This window comes from Bison bison, unplaced genomic scaffold (genome assembly GCF_000754665.1).
Source record: "Bison bison bison isolate TAMUID 2011002044 unplaced genomic scaffold, Bison_UMD1.0 scf7180017864141, whole genome shotgun sequence".
NCBI classification, from domain to species: Eukaryota; Metazoa; Chordata; class Mammalia; order Artiodactyla; family Bovidae; genus Bison; species Bison bison.
This window is the reverse complement of record NW_011494713.1, coordinates 3,776,070-3,790,096: the sequence shown is the minus strand read 5'-3', so window position 1 is coordinate 3,790,096 and position 14,027 is coordinate 3,776,070. Positions and strand designations below refer to the sequence as shown.

Sequence of the window (14,027 nt, the reverse complement as noted above, 5' to 3'; positions counted from 1 at the left end):
GGGGGGCCAGGCCAGAGCTGGCAGTCACCCCAGGAGGAAAGGACATTCCGAGGTCGGCTGAGAAGCCTCCACTCCCCCCCGCACCCCGCCCCACCCTCCCTTAGCCCAGGCTTCAAAGGAGAGGGCGCTGGGGGGGTGAGGACTGAAGCCTGCAGAGTCAGCTCCCTGCCACCTGGGACTCTGGAGGGCAGAGCAGAGACGGACTCGCCTCCCCATTGACCAGCTCCCTCCATTCCCCTCTGACCATCCTCCCCCCTCAGACGAGCCTCCCCTCAAACCTTCCCCTCAAACCAGTTCCCCTCTCTGACTGGCTGACTGGGCAGGTCGTGGGGGGCGGTGGGGGGCAGGGCTTTGTCTGTCATCTGGCTACTCCTGCCTGGCCCTGGGCCCTGAGTAGGGAAGGGCTTGGGTTTCCTGACAGGGACCAGGTTTCTCAGAGGGAAAAGGAGGAAAGAAAAACAAAGAAAAGGAAGAAAAGGAGTGACTCGCTGCAGCTGGAGCCCAGCTGAGGGACTGGGTGGGTGGAGGTGGGGTGCTGTGAGAGACCAAGTGTGAGGTTGTGGGACAGTGTGCAATTAGGAGGCCTGTTGTGAGTGTGCTGCACGTCAGGGGAGAAGCAGTTTGTGAGAGACTGCAGTTGTGAGGCGACGTGTGGAACTCTGATGGGCTTCCTGTGTGTGACTGGGAGTCCGGGCAGCTGTGTCACTGCGATTGGCCAGATGACTGTGTTTGTGTGGGACGCGGGGTGAGGCCGTACGATGTGGGGACTGTTCACATGTCTGAGGCCGCGTGGCCGCGGTGTCCTCTGTACAGAGGCATGTGAACGCGCTATTGTGTGTGAGACAGTGATGGCAAGACACGGACCTGCGATACTGTGTGTGAGACAGACCTTAAGCCTGAAGGTGTTTTTCAAACCGTGGGTGTGGGAAGGTGCCCAGTGTGTTCACACATATGAGCAGAACGCCGTGTGAGAGCATGTGTGTGAGCCAAAGCCCGTGCACATGCGTGTCACGTTATCACAAACATGCACGCTCCAGGGTGCCCAGACTTGCTGAGTCGCCCCTGTGGGGGCTCCTGAGATGCCCAAATGACAGCATCAGCCTGCAGCAGGGCATCCTAGCGCCCCACGCGGGGCCGTGTGTGCGTGTGCATGCGTGCATGTACCCTCGCTGGCCCAGGGTTTGTTTGTTTTCCTCCTAATTGGCTTGTTTTTCCATGTCCAGCCCACCAAACCGCATGTTTTTCCTCTCATCTCGCCAGCCCGCCTGGGCTGGAGCCCCCGGCACGCATAAGGCCTGCCCAACGGCTCAGAGAGGAGGAGGGGCAGGCTGCCCACGCCCCTGGCCAGGCCAGATCAGGCCAGGCAGGGCGGGATGACTCTTCCAGCTCCAGCCCTCCCAGGCCGCACCCACACTACTCCTCCTCCTCTTGCCTGGGCATTCAGGGCCCATGGCCCGTCCTAACCTTATCTCGTGACATCTCTTCTGGACTCCTAAATGCCCACCTTCCACCTATCTTTTCTCTCCCCAACTTCCTCAACCACAGGCTTCTCTTTCCTTCCCAGCAAACAGAGGTGAGGAGGAAGCAATGCTGAACCAGGGGGACTAGAGTTCCTGTCCTAACCAATCAAATACAAATATTTAAAAACTGGACAAGGAACTGTCTATTTAAAATTAGTCAATCTCTGATTTATTTCAGCTCAAAATCAGAATGACATGGAATTAGCACTGTCTAGGCAAACAAAAGGATGCTACTAAAAGGAACCTTGTGGTCCTGCTTCCTGATGTGTGTGTCGGGGGGTGTCCTTTCATCACCCTGGGTAGGGGCCTCTTTAGAAGGGGGTGTGAACATCTGCCTGAGGGCAGAAAGGTGGGTCAAAAGGAAGCAGTTCAGGGATCAGCCTGGTTAAGGGGACTTACAACAGAATATTTTTATCATCAGGTTCCCTTGGAAATAGAGACACGAAAATCTTACATGTTTAAGATAAATATTAAATAATTTTTAGTCTGAATGGCCCACAAATCAGGGGTAACTCTGTCCTGTTCTCTGAGCGCTGGTGAGAAGGATAATTTGATATTGAAGGTTGCCAAACCCAGTCTCTTGTTACTAATATAAAGTGACTGAAACAATCATGATTAATGTCCCCTGTTCCTCTGACCAACCCTAGAAGGAAACAAGGCAATGCGAGATAAGTACCTGTTACTAATGCTACAGCCAAGTCATGGCCAGCACCCCTCTGACAGGCAGGGCCTGAAGAGTGGTCAGCGCTATACAGAAAAAGTCTGGGCTCTGGTCACAAACAGCAGCTGTGGGCATGGCCTGTGGGCGTGGCCACCGGCCTTACTTCCAGACCCAATCTCCCTTCAGTGACCTCTCAAAGAAACTCAAGAAATTGGGAACGAGGGCCGGAGTCACCCAGGCCTGGCCATCACAGCCAGCTTTGTCCATCAGAAGACTTCTGGGGCTCAAGCTGATAAGACACGGGTGTGGCTGGCTGGTGCCAAGTTGGCCTCATCCTCCCTGCATGCCACTCAGCATGTGGCCTCTTTCCCCATGTGAGGGCCCAGGGCTAGGCTGCGTGGTCCACTTCTAGGGTACCCTGTGGTGGGCCAGGAAGACTCCAGTGGGCAGGAGTCACCCCACCCTGGGCTTGCGACTAAGACGTTTTGTTACGACTGCCATCTGTCCAGTTTAAACATGTAAAAAGGCTTTTCTGTGGGGAAAGGAACATCCCTACCAAAACATACTTTCCCCTCTCCTCTGGCCCCACTGATGGGTCAGTGTTTTCGTGGAGCACGCTGAGCAACCCTTCGGCCTAACATTTCCCATGGTTGTCCACACCTATCGCCTGACAATGGGGCAAGGACCCACTCTCAGGCCCCTCAAGCATCTCTTCCCCTCGGCAGCTCAGAGGGAGTAAAGAAAGCAGCTCCAAGGGAGTAAGTAGAGTGGGGTGTATCGCCCAAATGGGATGAGGCCAGAGAAGCCTGAATCCTTGGCTCAAAAAGAAAAGAAACGAAACTATGTTCAGAGTATTTATTCTGTCAGTTGATGGCTCCGGCTGACCACCAAGGACCTGCCCAGCTGACCCTCAGCAACACTGATAACCTCCTCCTCCTGAGCTTCCTAACACCTCTTCTGAATCGCACTCACTTGCTCCCCCTTCTCCCGTCCTGCTGGGCTCCTTCTGATCTCCAATCTCTTTTTGTGGCTCATTTCCTTCGATCAACCCCTTTTACAGCGGGTCCTGGGTCCTCTTCTCTCCTCATCCCACAGCCTCACCCTTGACCATCTCATCGTCTCCCAAAGAATTAATGCTGACAAACCCCCCCACCTCTCAATTCCCATCTCCAGCACAGGCCTCTCCCTGAGTCCCAGAACCTCAGATCCATTGGCTACCAGCCATCTACTCCTGGTTGTCCCCCAGGGACCAAAACCCAACATCTATAGCAGATGGTGCCGCAGATCCCTCACCCGTACCCGCTGACCGCCTCTGCAGTTATTTGCCTAAGAGCTTTCTTTGGCCACCAAAACCTGCATTGCCTGTCGGGGCATCAGGCCAAAAGTGCTGGGGAATGAAAGCCTCCCCTCCCCCGCCCCCACTCCTCAGTGTGTAAGCATCCGGGCTCCCTCAGCCCTCAGGCAGGAGAACTCCAAGGCACTTGCTCTGCCTCCTTAGCTCCCAGAGCTCCCTCAGCAGGGTGCCCAGAAGCAATGGCTAGGTAACTCCCTCTTTATTGGCTAACTTCACTTCCTTTTCTCTATCATTCTCCCATGCCCCAGTGATGTTTCTGTCACCTGCCAAATAAACTACTTGCCTGCGAACTATCATCTTGGGTTCTGATTCCAGGGAAAGCCAAACTGAGACACCGCATGAACAGAACACACTGTCTCCTCCTCCAGCTGACCCCTGCACCTTGTCTCCGTTGCAGCGATCGGTCCTACCAGCTGTCTTGACTCTTCCCACTGTCCACTCTCCCACTCTCCCTATCTCCGATCCATCAGCGACTCCTGGAGGCGAAATCACTCTTCTCAGCTTCCCAACCCCATGTTCCAGTCCCAGGTCCTCCTCCACTCTCTTGCATCCCAGCAACAGCCTCCTTCCTGCCCCTTGCTTTGCCCACCCACCTGCCAGCCCTGCAGGACAATGAGAAAGATCTTTTAACAACGTGACCCTGATCATGTCCCTCCCCTCCTTCAGCTCCCTTCTGCCATTTACACCAACCCAAGTGACCTTCCCAGGCCCTTACAGCCTCCAGGAAGCCTTCCTTCTTCCCCGGGGCCTCCTAGACTGCCCACACCTCTCCCAGCATCACCAGATATCCCATTTTCTCCCCCAAGGCCCTCGCAGCCAGCCCCTGGGAGAGCATGCACTGGAACGAGGCCAACCCAGCTAGGAGCTGTGACCTAGGATTCCTCCCACCAGGCTGCACATGGGCCGTGCCCTGCCAGCCCTCCTGAGCCCATCTTGTCATAGGGGACAGGATTTCTGAGTCTCAAAGACCTCCAGTGGAGGGTGGATACCAGTGCAAAATGCCAGGGGTCTGGACTCAGGGGGCGACACTGGGCTCAGAGGTCAGAACAGTAGGCTTAGACAAGGTCAGTGGACAGGGGTCAGGACCTCCACACCACCAGGAAGGGGATGTGATTGGGGCCGAGGGCCTGGGCCTCACTGGCTCCCCCACTGAATGCAGCGGGGGTCACGCGAGGGGCTGGGAGTCACACTTACAGCCCACATGGAGAAGCACCTGGTGGCGCAGGTGCCAGGAGTCCCGGTGGAAGCAGGCGTACAGGCCGCCGTGGCCCAGCTCCAGGCTCCGGAGCACGAGCTGAGAGCCGTTGAGCAGGTCGGGGGCCAGGTCTGTGCCATTCACCCGCCACGTCACCGCTGCGTCCCAGCTGGCAGTCCCACACGGCAGAGTCACGTCTGAGCCCAGGCGCTCGTACTGCACGTGGGGAGTCTCTGTGGCGGGTGGGGAAGGCACAGGCAGAAGTCAGAGGTCACAGCCTGGCCCAGCACTCCCAGATGATAGCGAGAGCAGGCCCCCTGAGGCTCAGGGCGCGAGTGTCTTGAGGAGACAAGGGATCTGCAAGATTCCTTCATGGCGTGCAAGGGCACAAGTATGTGAGTGTCTCCAAACTTGGACGTGTGCATGCGTGTCTGGGGACTCTGTGTGTGACTGGGTGATCCTGTGTGCGTGTATGAGAGAGAGAGTTTGTGTAGAGTGCTGGGACAGAAGACCTAGGTCACCTCCAGTCACCAGGTCCTTTTGAAAGCTTTCCTGACCCCCATAACCCCAGCCTCCTGCCACCAAGAGGCCCAGCCCCAGTCACTGACATCTGCTAGCCAGGCAAGCTGAGCCAAGGGGCCCCCTCCTGAACTCCTTCCTCTTTCTCTTCCCTTCTCTTCATCCTCTCCATCCTTGTCTTTGTGTCCTGCCTTTCTCCCTCTCCCCGACAACTCTGAACCCCCGACAAGGCCCTGTGCCCCAGCAGTCCAGGGCAGCAGAAGGAGGAAGAGTGGGCACAGGAGCCCTAGGGAGCGCCTGGCAGCTGTCAACGTGGTGGTGAGGCAGGAACTGCATAGGGTGCGGGTGGGGGTGGGGGAGCGCAGGGACTGCAGGAGCTCTGACCCTGACTCTCCTGCCCCCAGGAGGGGCCTGTCAGAGCCCAAAGCAAAGCCCAGCCCTGGCCTCAGCCGCCCAGGCATGATGGACAGAGCCCAGGAGACTGGAGTGGAAGGGCGGAGGGGGCAACTATAGAGAGGAGAGCAAGGTGGGGGAGGCAGTGGGACAGAGAAAGTCCTGGACACCGAGCAGCAGGGCACGGGGAGACATGGGGAGACACGGGCCTGCCCTCCTCATCCCACCCCTCAGCCTGGAAGGATAGATGCTTCCCCAGACCTGAAGTTCTGTGCAGTAAGGGTGGGAGGGGCAGAGCAAGGGGGCGTGGAGGGAGAGGGGGCTGCCGGATCCCTCGTTAACACTCCCTGGGTCTCCCCTCTAGAGAGCCACCCTGCTGAGTTGGGGGATTTTCAGAGGCAATTCCTGTTAACGAGCCAATTAAGTTGGGCCAGTGGCCTCTTAATTAGACTTGTTAACACCACTGGGGCCGCAGGAGGTAGGGATCCCCCTACGCTGCCAGGCCCCCTTCCCCTGCCTCACACCCCCTCCCCAGCCCTGCTTTTCTCTGGGCTGGAACATCTGTCCCCAGTTGCTGCCTCTGTGGCCCTCCCCAGGCCAATCCCTGTGTGTCTGCAGGGCCCCGTCCTGCCCCTCTCGGAGCCTCTCTGTCCCTGTCAAAGGAGAGGGAAGCAGGAAACCCCGCCAGCCCTGACCACTCGTCCGTGGGGCCTGGGACCAGCCGAACAGAGGATGAACAGGCGGAAGGGCGGCGGCTGGGGGGGACCTTGGAGGCCGCAGCTGTGAGGCTAGAGCAGAGATTGACTGGGGGCCTCCCTCTGACCAGAGGCCCAGGGTCCAGGGCTCAAGCCATCGAGCCCCCCCCAGTCCACCAGCCCTAGCCCCCGAGCCCCCCTCCAGCCTCCCTTCCAAAAACCTGGAGCTTCCAGGAAGCAGGCCAAGCCCCTCTCTCTGCACACCGCCCCCCACCCCAGCAGAGATTCTGCATCCAGCTGCCTTAGGAGGAGGCTGAAAACTGACCGTCGGGGGGTCAGGAAGAGCAGGGGGAGAGGGGCGTGGTCATTACAGTCCCCGGGGCACTACAGCAACACTGACCAACAGAGGCTCAGAACTCATGTGGCCCCAGCATGGCTCACTAATATTGGGGCAGGCAGGAACAGCAGCAAGAGAAGGACACCCACCGACGGCACAACAGATGTGATGGCAGCGGGGTAACATAGAACGCGGCAACCCTGTCTGCCTCACAAAGGAAATGGAAACACACAAGCTGACAACAATGACAAACCAACCATGGAAGGGCAGGGCAGGAGGAAAGACACGACAACGCAATGACAGGTGACCACCACAGGCCACAGGGCAGAGGCAGGGGAAAACGTGAGGCGACCCTCACGGCGTCACAACTGCTACGATGACACAACAGCAGCGATACACATGGCCACGCCACAGCTCCAAAGATGGCCGTGATTCAACCCTTTGTCTCTGGACAGCTCCCCCCACCCCCCGCCCCATGGGTGCCCCTACTGATGTGCTGTCCATTTCAGAAATTAAATCAAGCCGCAGGGGGAGGATGGGGTTCTTGGCCCTGACGCAGTGACAAATGCTCCGAAGGAATCAGCTGTGAAAAGGTTGTTAGAAGCCAGGATAAGAGACAGAGACAGGATGAGGTCATGGACACGGGGAACGCACAGGGACAGAGCCGACGGCTCCCTCACACCTGTGCACACAGGCTCACATGGGGACCACATGCCGGAAACGGTCCCCCCCAGGGTGGCCTAAGCAACTTCACATCACCACACATACAGGATGAGGACCGTCACCATGAGAAGAGCACACACACACAGGACAACCATCCACAGGTCAAGGCCACACTGGGACACCGTCCCATGCAGGGATGTGATGATGACATACGTGTAGAGGAATGGCACTGTCAGCGAGAGGCACAGTTACACACAGACACGTGGTCTCACACACAGAGACACAAACACAGAAAGCAGACACAAAGAGAGACAGTCATGCATGGTGGAAAGTCTCAGCCACAAGGACACAACTGCTCACAGGCCACAGTCACATACTGGCCACGTTGGACACAGGACACAGGGCACAGCCCACAAGGATATAACCACAGAGAAATGCACTCAAACAGGGACACAGCCTCACCCACACAAGAACACAGTCCAGTGCACAAGGACAGTCTCACACCCAAAGATGCAGCCTACGTCCCCCACAGGACAGGGGCCAGGCCACTGGGAGAGGCCACCGGCAGGCCTGGGCTGGTCAGGTCAATACAGGAGCCCCTGGCATGCCGACTGCAGGTGGGGCTCGATGGGCTGGCCTGGTGGTCCCTTCAGTCCCTACCCACTGGGGAGCAGCCCTGAGGTAGGCCAGGATCTCTCTGGGCCTCAGCATTGGGTTCACAAGGAAGAGGCCACGGGAGCCTTGACCTACTGAACTCTGTGAACCCACAGCCTTGAGGGTCATGGAGCTCAGTCATCCGGGCTTGCTATGTGCCTGGGCCCCGCCTTCTCTGCTTCTACCTGGGCCAGCTGAGGTAGGGGGCAGGACACAACTAAGGGGGGAGCTCCCTACACTTGGAGCCTCATTCGAGGAGTTTTGAGGTCAGAACTTGGGCTAATGTGGCCACCTGAAGTGCTGCCTCAAATGCAGACGGGCTAGGGGTCACGTGGTCACCCTTCCCAGCAGGGGTGCCCCCGTCTCTGCTCTGCGTGTTTGTGTTCCTGTGAGGAGGACACACCTTGCACTGGACAAGTGGTCCAGGAAGGGGAGGAGGCGACCAATGGCCCCGCCTGGGCACCCCCCGCCCCTCCAGCCATCCCAGCTCACTGGTGGGTGAGCCTTCTCCCACTTATCCTGCCCATCCCCTCAGCGTGTTCTGGGGCCTCCATCCCTGTCCCTGTATTCCTTCTAGGATAAGCGAGGGGCATTCTTACCCACTGTCTCTCCCAGTGCCTCCCACTGCACCCCCCATAAACCTGAAGGGACCCCACTTCACCGGATATTGTACAGGGTCCTGCCCCTGGCTGCCCTCAATGTAGTTCCTCAGTTGTGTCCAGCTCTTTGCGACCCTACGAACTGTAGCCCACCAGGCTCCTCTCGTCCATGGAATTCTCCAAGTAAGAATACCAGAATGGGTTTCCATGCCTTTCTCCAGGGGCTCTTCCTGACCCAGGGATCAAACCCGGGTCTCCTGCATGGGAGGCAGATTCTTTACCATCTAAGCCACCTGTACCCTGTATCCTAGTGGGAAGAGGATCGGACAATCTTCAGCCAGAGATGCCATCAGCATGAAACCACCCAGCAGTGACTGGGGGGTTGTGCTTTTGGGACAATGTCAGTGGGTCACCCCGTGTATCAGAGTCACACAACTCATGTTCATGTGTGATGATGCCAGCACATGGCAGTATGTGACTCTTGAGTGGGTGCATACAGTTATGCCAGAGAGGGTCCTGCTCAGCTCTGGAGCGCCCCTCGCCCCCCACCCGCCCAGCACTCACCCTGCGGACTGTGTCTCTGGGCGTAGACCACGGCAGCAGCAGCAGCGAGCACGGCACAGCAGGCCCACGGGACAGGAGCAGCCATCTGCTGGGAAAAAAGTGGACGGCGGGGAAAGGGGTAGCATCAGCCCAGGCAGCAGCTGCCTGGGGAGCCCCCCACCGCCACCCCATTCTCAGGGAAGACTGGGAAATCCCAGGCCTAGGGCCAGGGCACCTTGACCCCAAGCGCCCTTCTTAATGGAGCTCAGGACCCTCTTCAAGTAACAGAAAATAACCTTATTGGCATCTGTAGGCAAAGGTTTGCTGAGATGGTAGAAGGCAACCTACAGTGGTTTGTTGTTCGATAAGGAAGCTGGCTGCAGGATGTAGTCAACCGCAGATGAGTTATAGAACACTGGTAATGCTAGGGCCATTTTTCTAGAAAAAAAATAACTTTACTGGTGAGGTTAGCTAATTAGCTATAAACACTGCAAACTGAAAGGGTAATGCTTTAACTTGATTGGAGGTCTATACATCTCCAAGCTGCCTTGAACGGAAGGCCCCTGCCATGCTCCTGGGGAGACTCTGGGATCTGCCCTACCATGTTACGCCTACCTGCCCCCCCTCCACCCCCAGGTGAGCCTTGCCCGGCAGGGCTCTGGGAAGTTCAGAGCAGCAGGGTATCAGGGCAGTGGTACGTTGTGAGCCGGTCAGATGTGGTTTCTGCTTTAGTGGACACCAGTGACCATGAGAAGGATGAAGGATTTTCAGATATACGTCCCAGTCAGGGACCCCAGCCTATCGCCCTCCAGCCCAGGAGCCTGAGAGCCCCAGTCCAGCAGATGTACATGTGTCTGCACACTCCCACGTGGGTACACACAGCACAGTCAGGACGTGTTTCCGGAAGCCAGGATGGACCCAGTGGCCCCTCAGTGTGTTGTCCTGCTTCTAGGATGGGTCCAGCTGCCCTCACACTGCTCCACCCCAGCACACACCTACACCTAGGGAGAGGGAAACAACCATCTCCTGCCCAAGAGGTTCCAAATCTCTCTCACTCCAGTCTTGAAGAGAGACAAAGTTCTGTCAACAAGACAGAAGCAGAGATCCAGAGACAGACCACTCCCAGACACTCAACCAGGGCCACTACCAGAGGTACAGTCAGACACACAGCAAAGACTCTGCCCCCAACAAGAGACAGAGCCCCAAAGAGCGAGCCTACACACAGGCTGGAGAGACTGTGTGGGGCACAAGCCAGAGAAACAGGTAGATCAACCAGATAACCAGCCAGACACATGGCCAGAGAACAGCCAACACACAATCAAAGGACCCACCAGAAACACCGTACCACACTCAGCCAGATGCAGGCAGATATATCAGAGAAAGAGCAAGAAGCCCAGTCAGAGAAGCAGCCATCAGCGACACAGGCCAGGGACACTGTCAGAAACCCTGCCAGAGAAACTGCCTGACACACAAGCAGAGAAATACCAGAGAAACTGATAGACGCAAACAGGCATACACCCAGAAAAACAGCCGGAGAGAGGGCCAGAGACGCAGCCAGATGCTCAGTCAGGAAGTATCCACAGCACTCAGAACACTGCCAGGGACACTCAGACACACAGTCGGACACACTGCCAGAGACACCGTCAGAAACGCTGCCAGAGAAACAGCCAGAGACACTGCAGAGAGGGCTAGAGCAGTGCGGGTGTCAGCCTGGAGCGGTGTGGGGGTGGGGGAGTGGAGAGAATCTGACTTCTGGGGGCTCCTTTGGGGAAGGGCTCCTGCCTGCCCACGGCTGCCCTTGCCCCTGCCCAGGCCAGTCTTCCCCGCTGCACCTGGTGCTCCTCTAGCCGTGGCTGCTGGAGCCCCGGCTGCCCCTCCCTGGCATGGCTCGCCTGTCTAGGCCCCGACTGGCCTCGGCAACCCCTCCCACATCTGCAACTCCTGAGGCCTTTGCTACCACTTGGCCTGGCTCCTGACCCTCAGCCACTCCCCCCTCTCCAGCTACTCCTCAGGCTTAGGAGGTTAAGACAATGGCCAAGGACACAGTCAGCAAGTGGTGGGGCCAAGAAAGGAACCCAGGATGAGCCAGCTCTAAATTCAGAGCTGGTGTGAGAATCAGATAAGAGGCTGGAAGCCCACCTGGTTCCCCCCGCTCCCCACAACTTCCCTCCGCCTTCAACCCTTGCAGGGAGCCCTCAGACCCTCCCCTAACATCTCCACCATCCACTTTTCTCCTCACAGCCAGCAAGAAACTCTACCTCAGGGCCAACCTGCTGCCCAGCACATGGGAGAGGACCCAGGGCCTGGGAGGCAGATGGGCAGACAGGGGACAGAGGTTAGATGACAGGATGGGAGTAGAGAGACAGGGTGGTCCTCTTCTTCCAGCTCCTTCCTGGTCCCAGCTGGGAGGGGCGTGGTGGGTGAGGAGAAGGCCTGGCACGAGTGTAATGCATACAAGCAAACACACACACACACATGCGGGTCCCCACAGGGGGAGGGGTGGCTTCTTCATCAAAGTCGCCTCCATCAGCCCGATGAGTTACTGTAAGGGCCGGGCCCTGGGCCAAAGAGGCTGCAGCCATGGGAGCCGGGTGCTGCTGAGAGAGCTGCAGAGACAGGGGGATGGGGTACCAAGCAGATGCTGCACGGTTGGGGGCACCCGGAAAAGGGAGACACCCAGGGAGAGGGGAACAGAGAGGGAAAGCTGTGAGCCGAATCCCTGAGGGACAACAAAAGACCAACACAGGGAGAAATGGAAGAAGAGACACAGCAAAACACAGGGAGCACACGATACTAGCAGAGATCCAAGGGCAGCGGGAGAGACATGACCTGGAGAGAGCGACAGAAACAAGACACAAGCAGGGTCTCTGTGCCCACTGACAGCATCTCTCTAAGCCGACTCAGCTCCGGCAGTGTAAGGGGAGGATGCTGTCAGTGCGGCCATACTGGCGGATCTGAGACAAAAGCAGGGCTTCCAGGGGGCTGGGGGGCTTCTGCCCATAAAGCCAAGAGCCTAGCCCCTAGGGGATAAGAGTGGCTGGAAACCCCACCCCACCTACAGGCCCAGGAAGTCCCAGGCCACTTTGACTTCCCTCTTCCCTCCGAGTCCCAGCTGGACCCATTCCCAGGTAGGGAAGCTGAGGCCAGAGACATCCAGGCTACACCTCTGCCCTGCCCTAGCTCACCTCAGGTCACCCATCCCAGGGCAAAGAGCATCTTTCCCAGGAATTTTCCAAGTCCACACCCACGGCTCTGGGATAGATCTAGAGCATAAATGCTGTAAAGCCCCAGATGAGGGCTATGTGAACTGGCCCAGGCTCCATAGACCCTTCCAGAGGGCCAGCCTGGCCTCCAGCCCCAGACCCAGCAGTGAGGAGAGAGCAGAAGGCACCCCACTACCAAGTGCCCAGCAGCCCAAACCCCTTGTGAGCAGAAGCCCAGCACCTCTCCCAACACAGAAGCCCAGTGTCGCCACATACACACACACACAGGTGACTCATCAAGAGACCATCCTGGCCCCCAACTTACCATCATGTCCCACGACGACACAAGGACACCACTACACAGTAATAACAACATTCACTAAAATGACACAGGTGCACAGCTGACAATGCCCACGGGTACAGACAGTCACTACAGTGGTAACGATGCACTGAGTGACAGTCACATCCAGTGACGCCAACAAACAGGGGGACGACACCTGTTGACACTGACACAGTCACAGTGACAGTAACCTTGGTATCAAAGATGCAACGAGACTGCCACTCACTCAGGCTGACAATGACGGTGACATCCACAGTGATACAGGGAGGCTGACAGACTCAGTAAGATGGACAGTCACGCAGAGTTAACACCGGCCTGCAGAAATGTTGACACCATGGAGGCTGACAGTCTCCAGCCACTACACTGACAGAGTGACAGGCTCCGGATCAGGGATCTCAACTACCAAGTTTCTGGCTTAGGATCCAGGGCCCAAGACCCCTCTCACCGGTCCCAGCAAGGTCCCAGGTACCCTGAGCCCCGACCCTCACCCCCTGCCCAGCCGAAGGCAAAACCTGAGAAAGGGAAGTGTGAATTTGAGAAAGCCCCTATTCATCCTGCAGAAAGAGGGCAGGTTAAGTTAATCAACTCAACCCTGAGGAATCCCTGCCACATACAGGGTGAGGGTGGGAGTTCTGAGCACCAATGCCTGGAGCCCAGCTCTGACTGAGTGTGTGCTGATGTGCAATAGTGTGTTCAGAGCTTTAGGCTTCAGGGTGTTGGTTGGTGTGGGTCAGGTGGGCTCAGTCTGGCCTGGAAAATGAATGAACAGCGAGGGCCTACGTGGTGCCTTTGAGAAACTGAGACCCAGTGAAGGTCACTGGCCTGGGGCTGGGGTGAGGTCAGGAGTGTTTCTCTGATGGAGAGCATCTGGCCTACAGCGGGGGCCATGGGGATATCTCCATGGCTTCCAGTCCCCTTCAGCAACCCCAGGCTCTGGAATCCTCCAGGAAAGGGGAAAGGCACTCTCTCTTGGGGCCTCATCCCCTTCTCTTCGCCCTGCAGTTGCCCTAGGGGACACATCCTGGGAATGAGGCAAGAACCTGGGACAAAAGAACCCACTGATTCAAAGGCCTGGGAAACTCTACAGGCCTCAGACCTGCAGAGAAATTAGGGTGAAGGGAGGAAGAGAGGCACCTACTCTTGGGGACGGAGAGAGAAAACGAGGGACAGAGCAGGGGCAGAGATAGGGACAAGGGCATGGTGGGCAGGGAGGCTCGGCCCCGGCTGGCCGAGGGGGAGCCCAGGAGAGACAGTCTGGGCGGGCGGGAAGCTCCAGGAGCGGGAGGAGGGGCTGAGGCCAGAAGGCCCCCAGATCCCACCAGGCCTAGGCAGCCTGGACAGCGTGGGCGGT

General features: G+C 57.6%; 1 protein-coding gene across 2 annotated transcripts in view; it reads right to left on the bottom strand.

Moving 5' to 3' along the window:
* The window catches only part of CNTFR (ciliary neurotrophic factor receptor), a 39,245-nt gene that overhangs the window by 8,933 nt on the left and 16,285 nt on the right, over positions 1 to 14,027 (bottom strand). For both annotated transcript variants that reach the window (XM_010840101.1, XM_010840102.1), the window contains exons 3-4: positions 9,155 to 9,239; positions 4,730 to 4,963 (exon numbers count right to left, since the gene is read on the bottom strand). In XM_010840101.1, the coding sequence (XP_010838403.1) occupies positions 4,730 to 4,963; positions 9,155 to 9,239 (319 nt within the window). The remainder of the gene's footprint in view (positions 1 to 4,729; positions 4,964 to 9,154; positions 9,240 to 14,027) is intronic.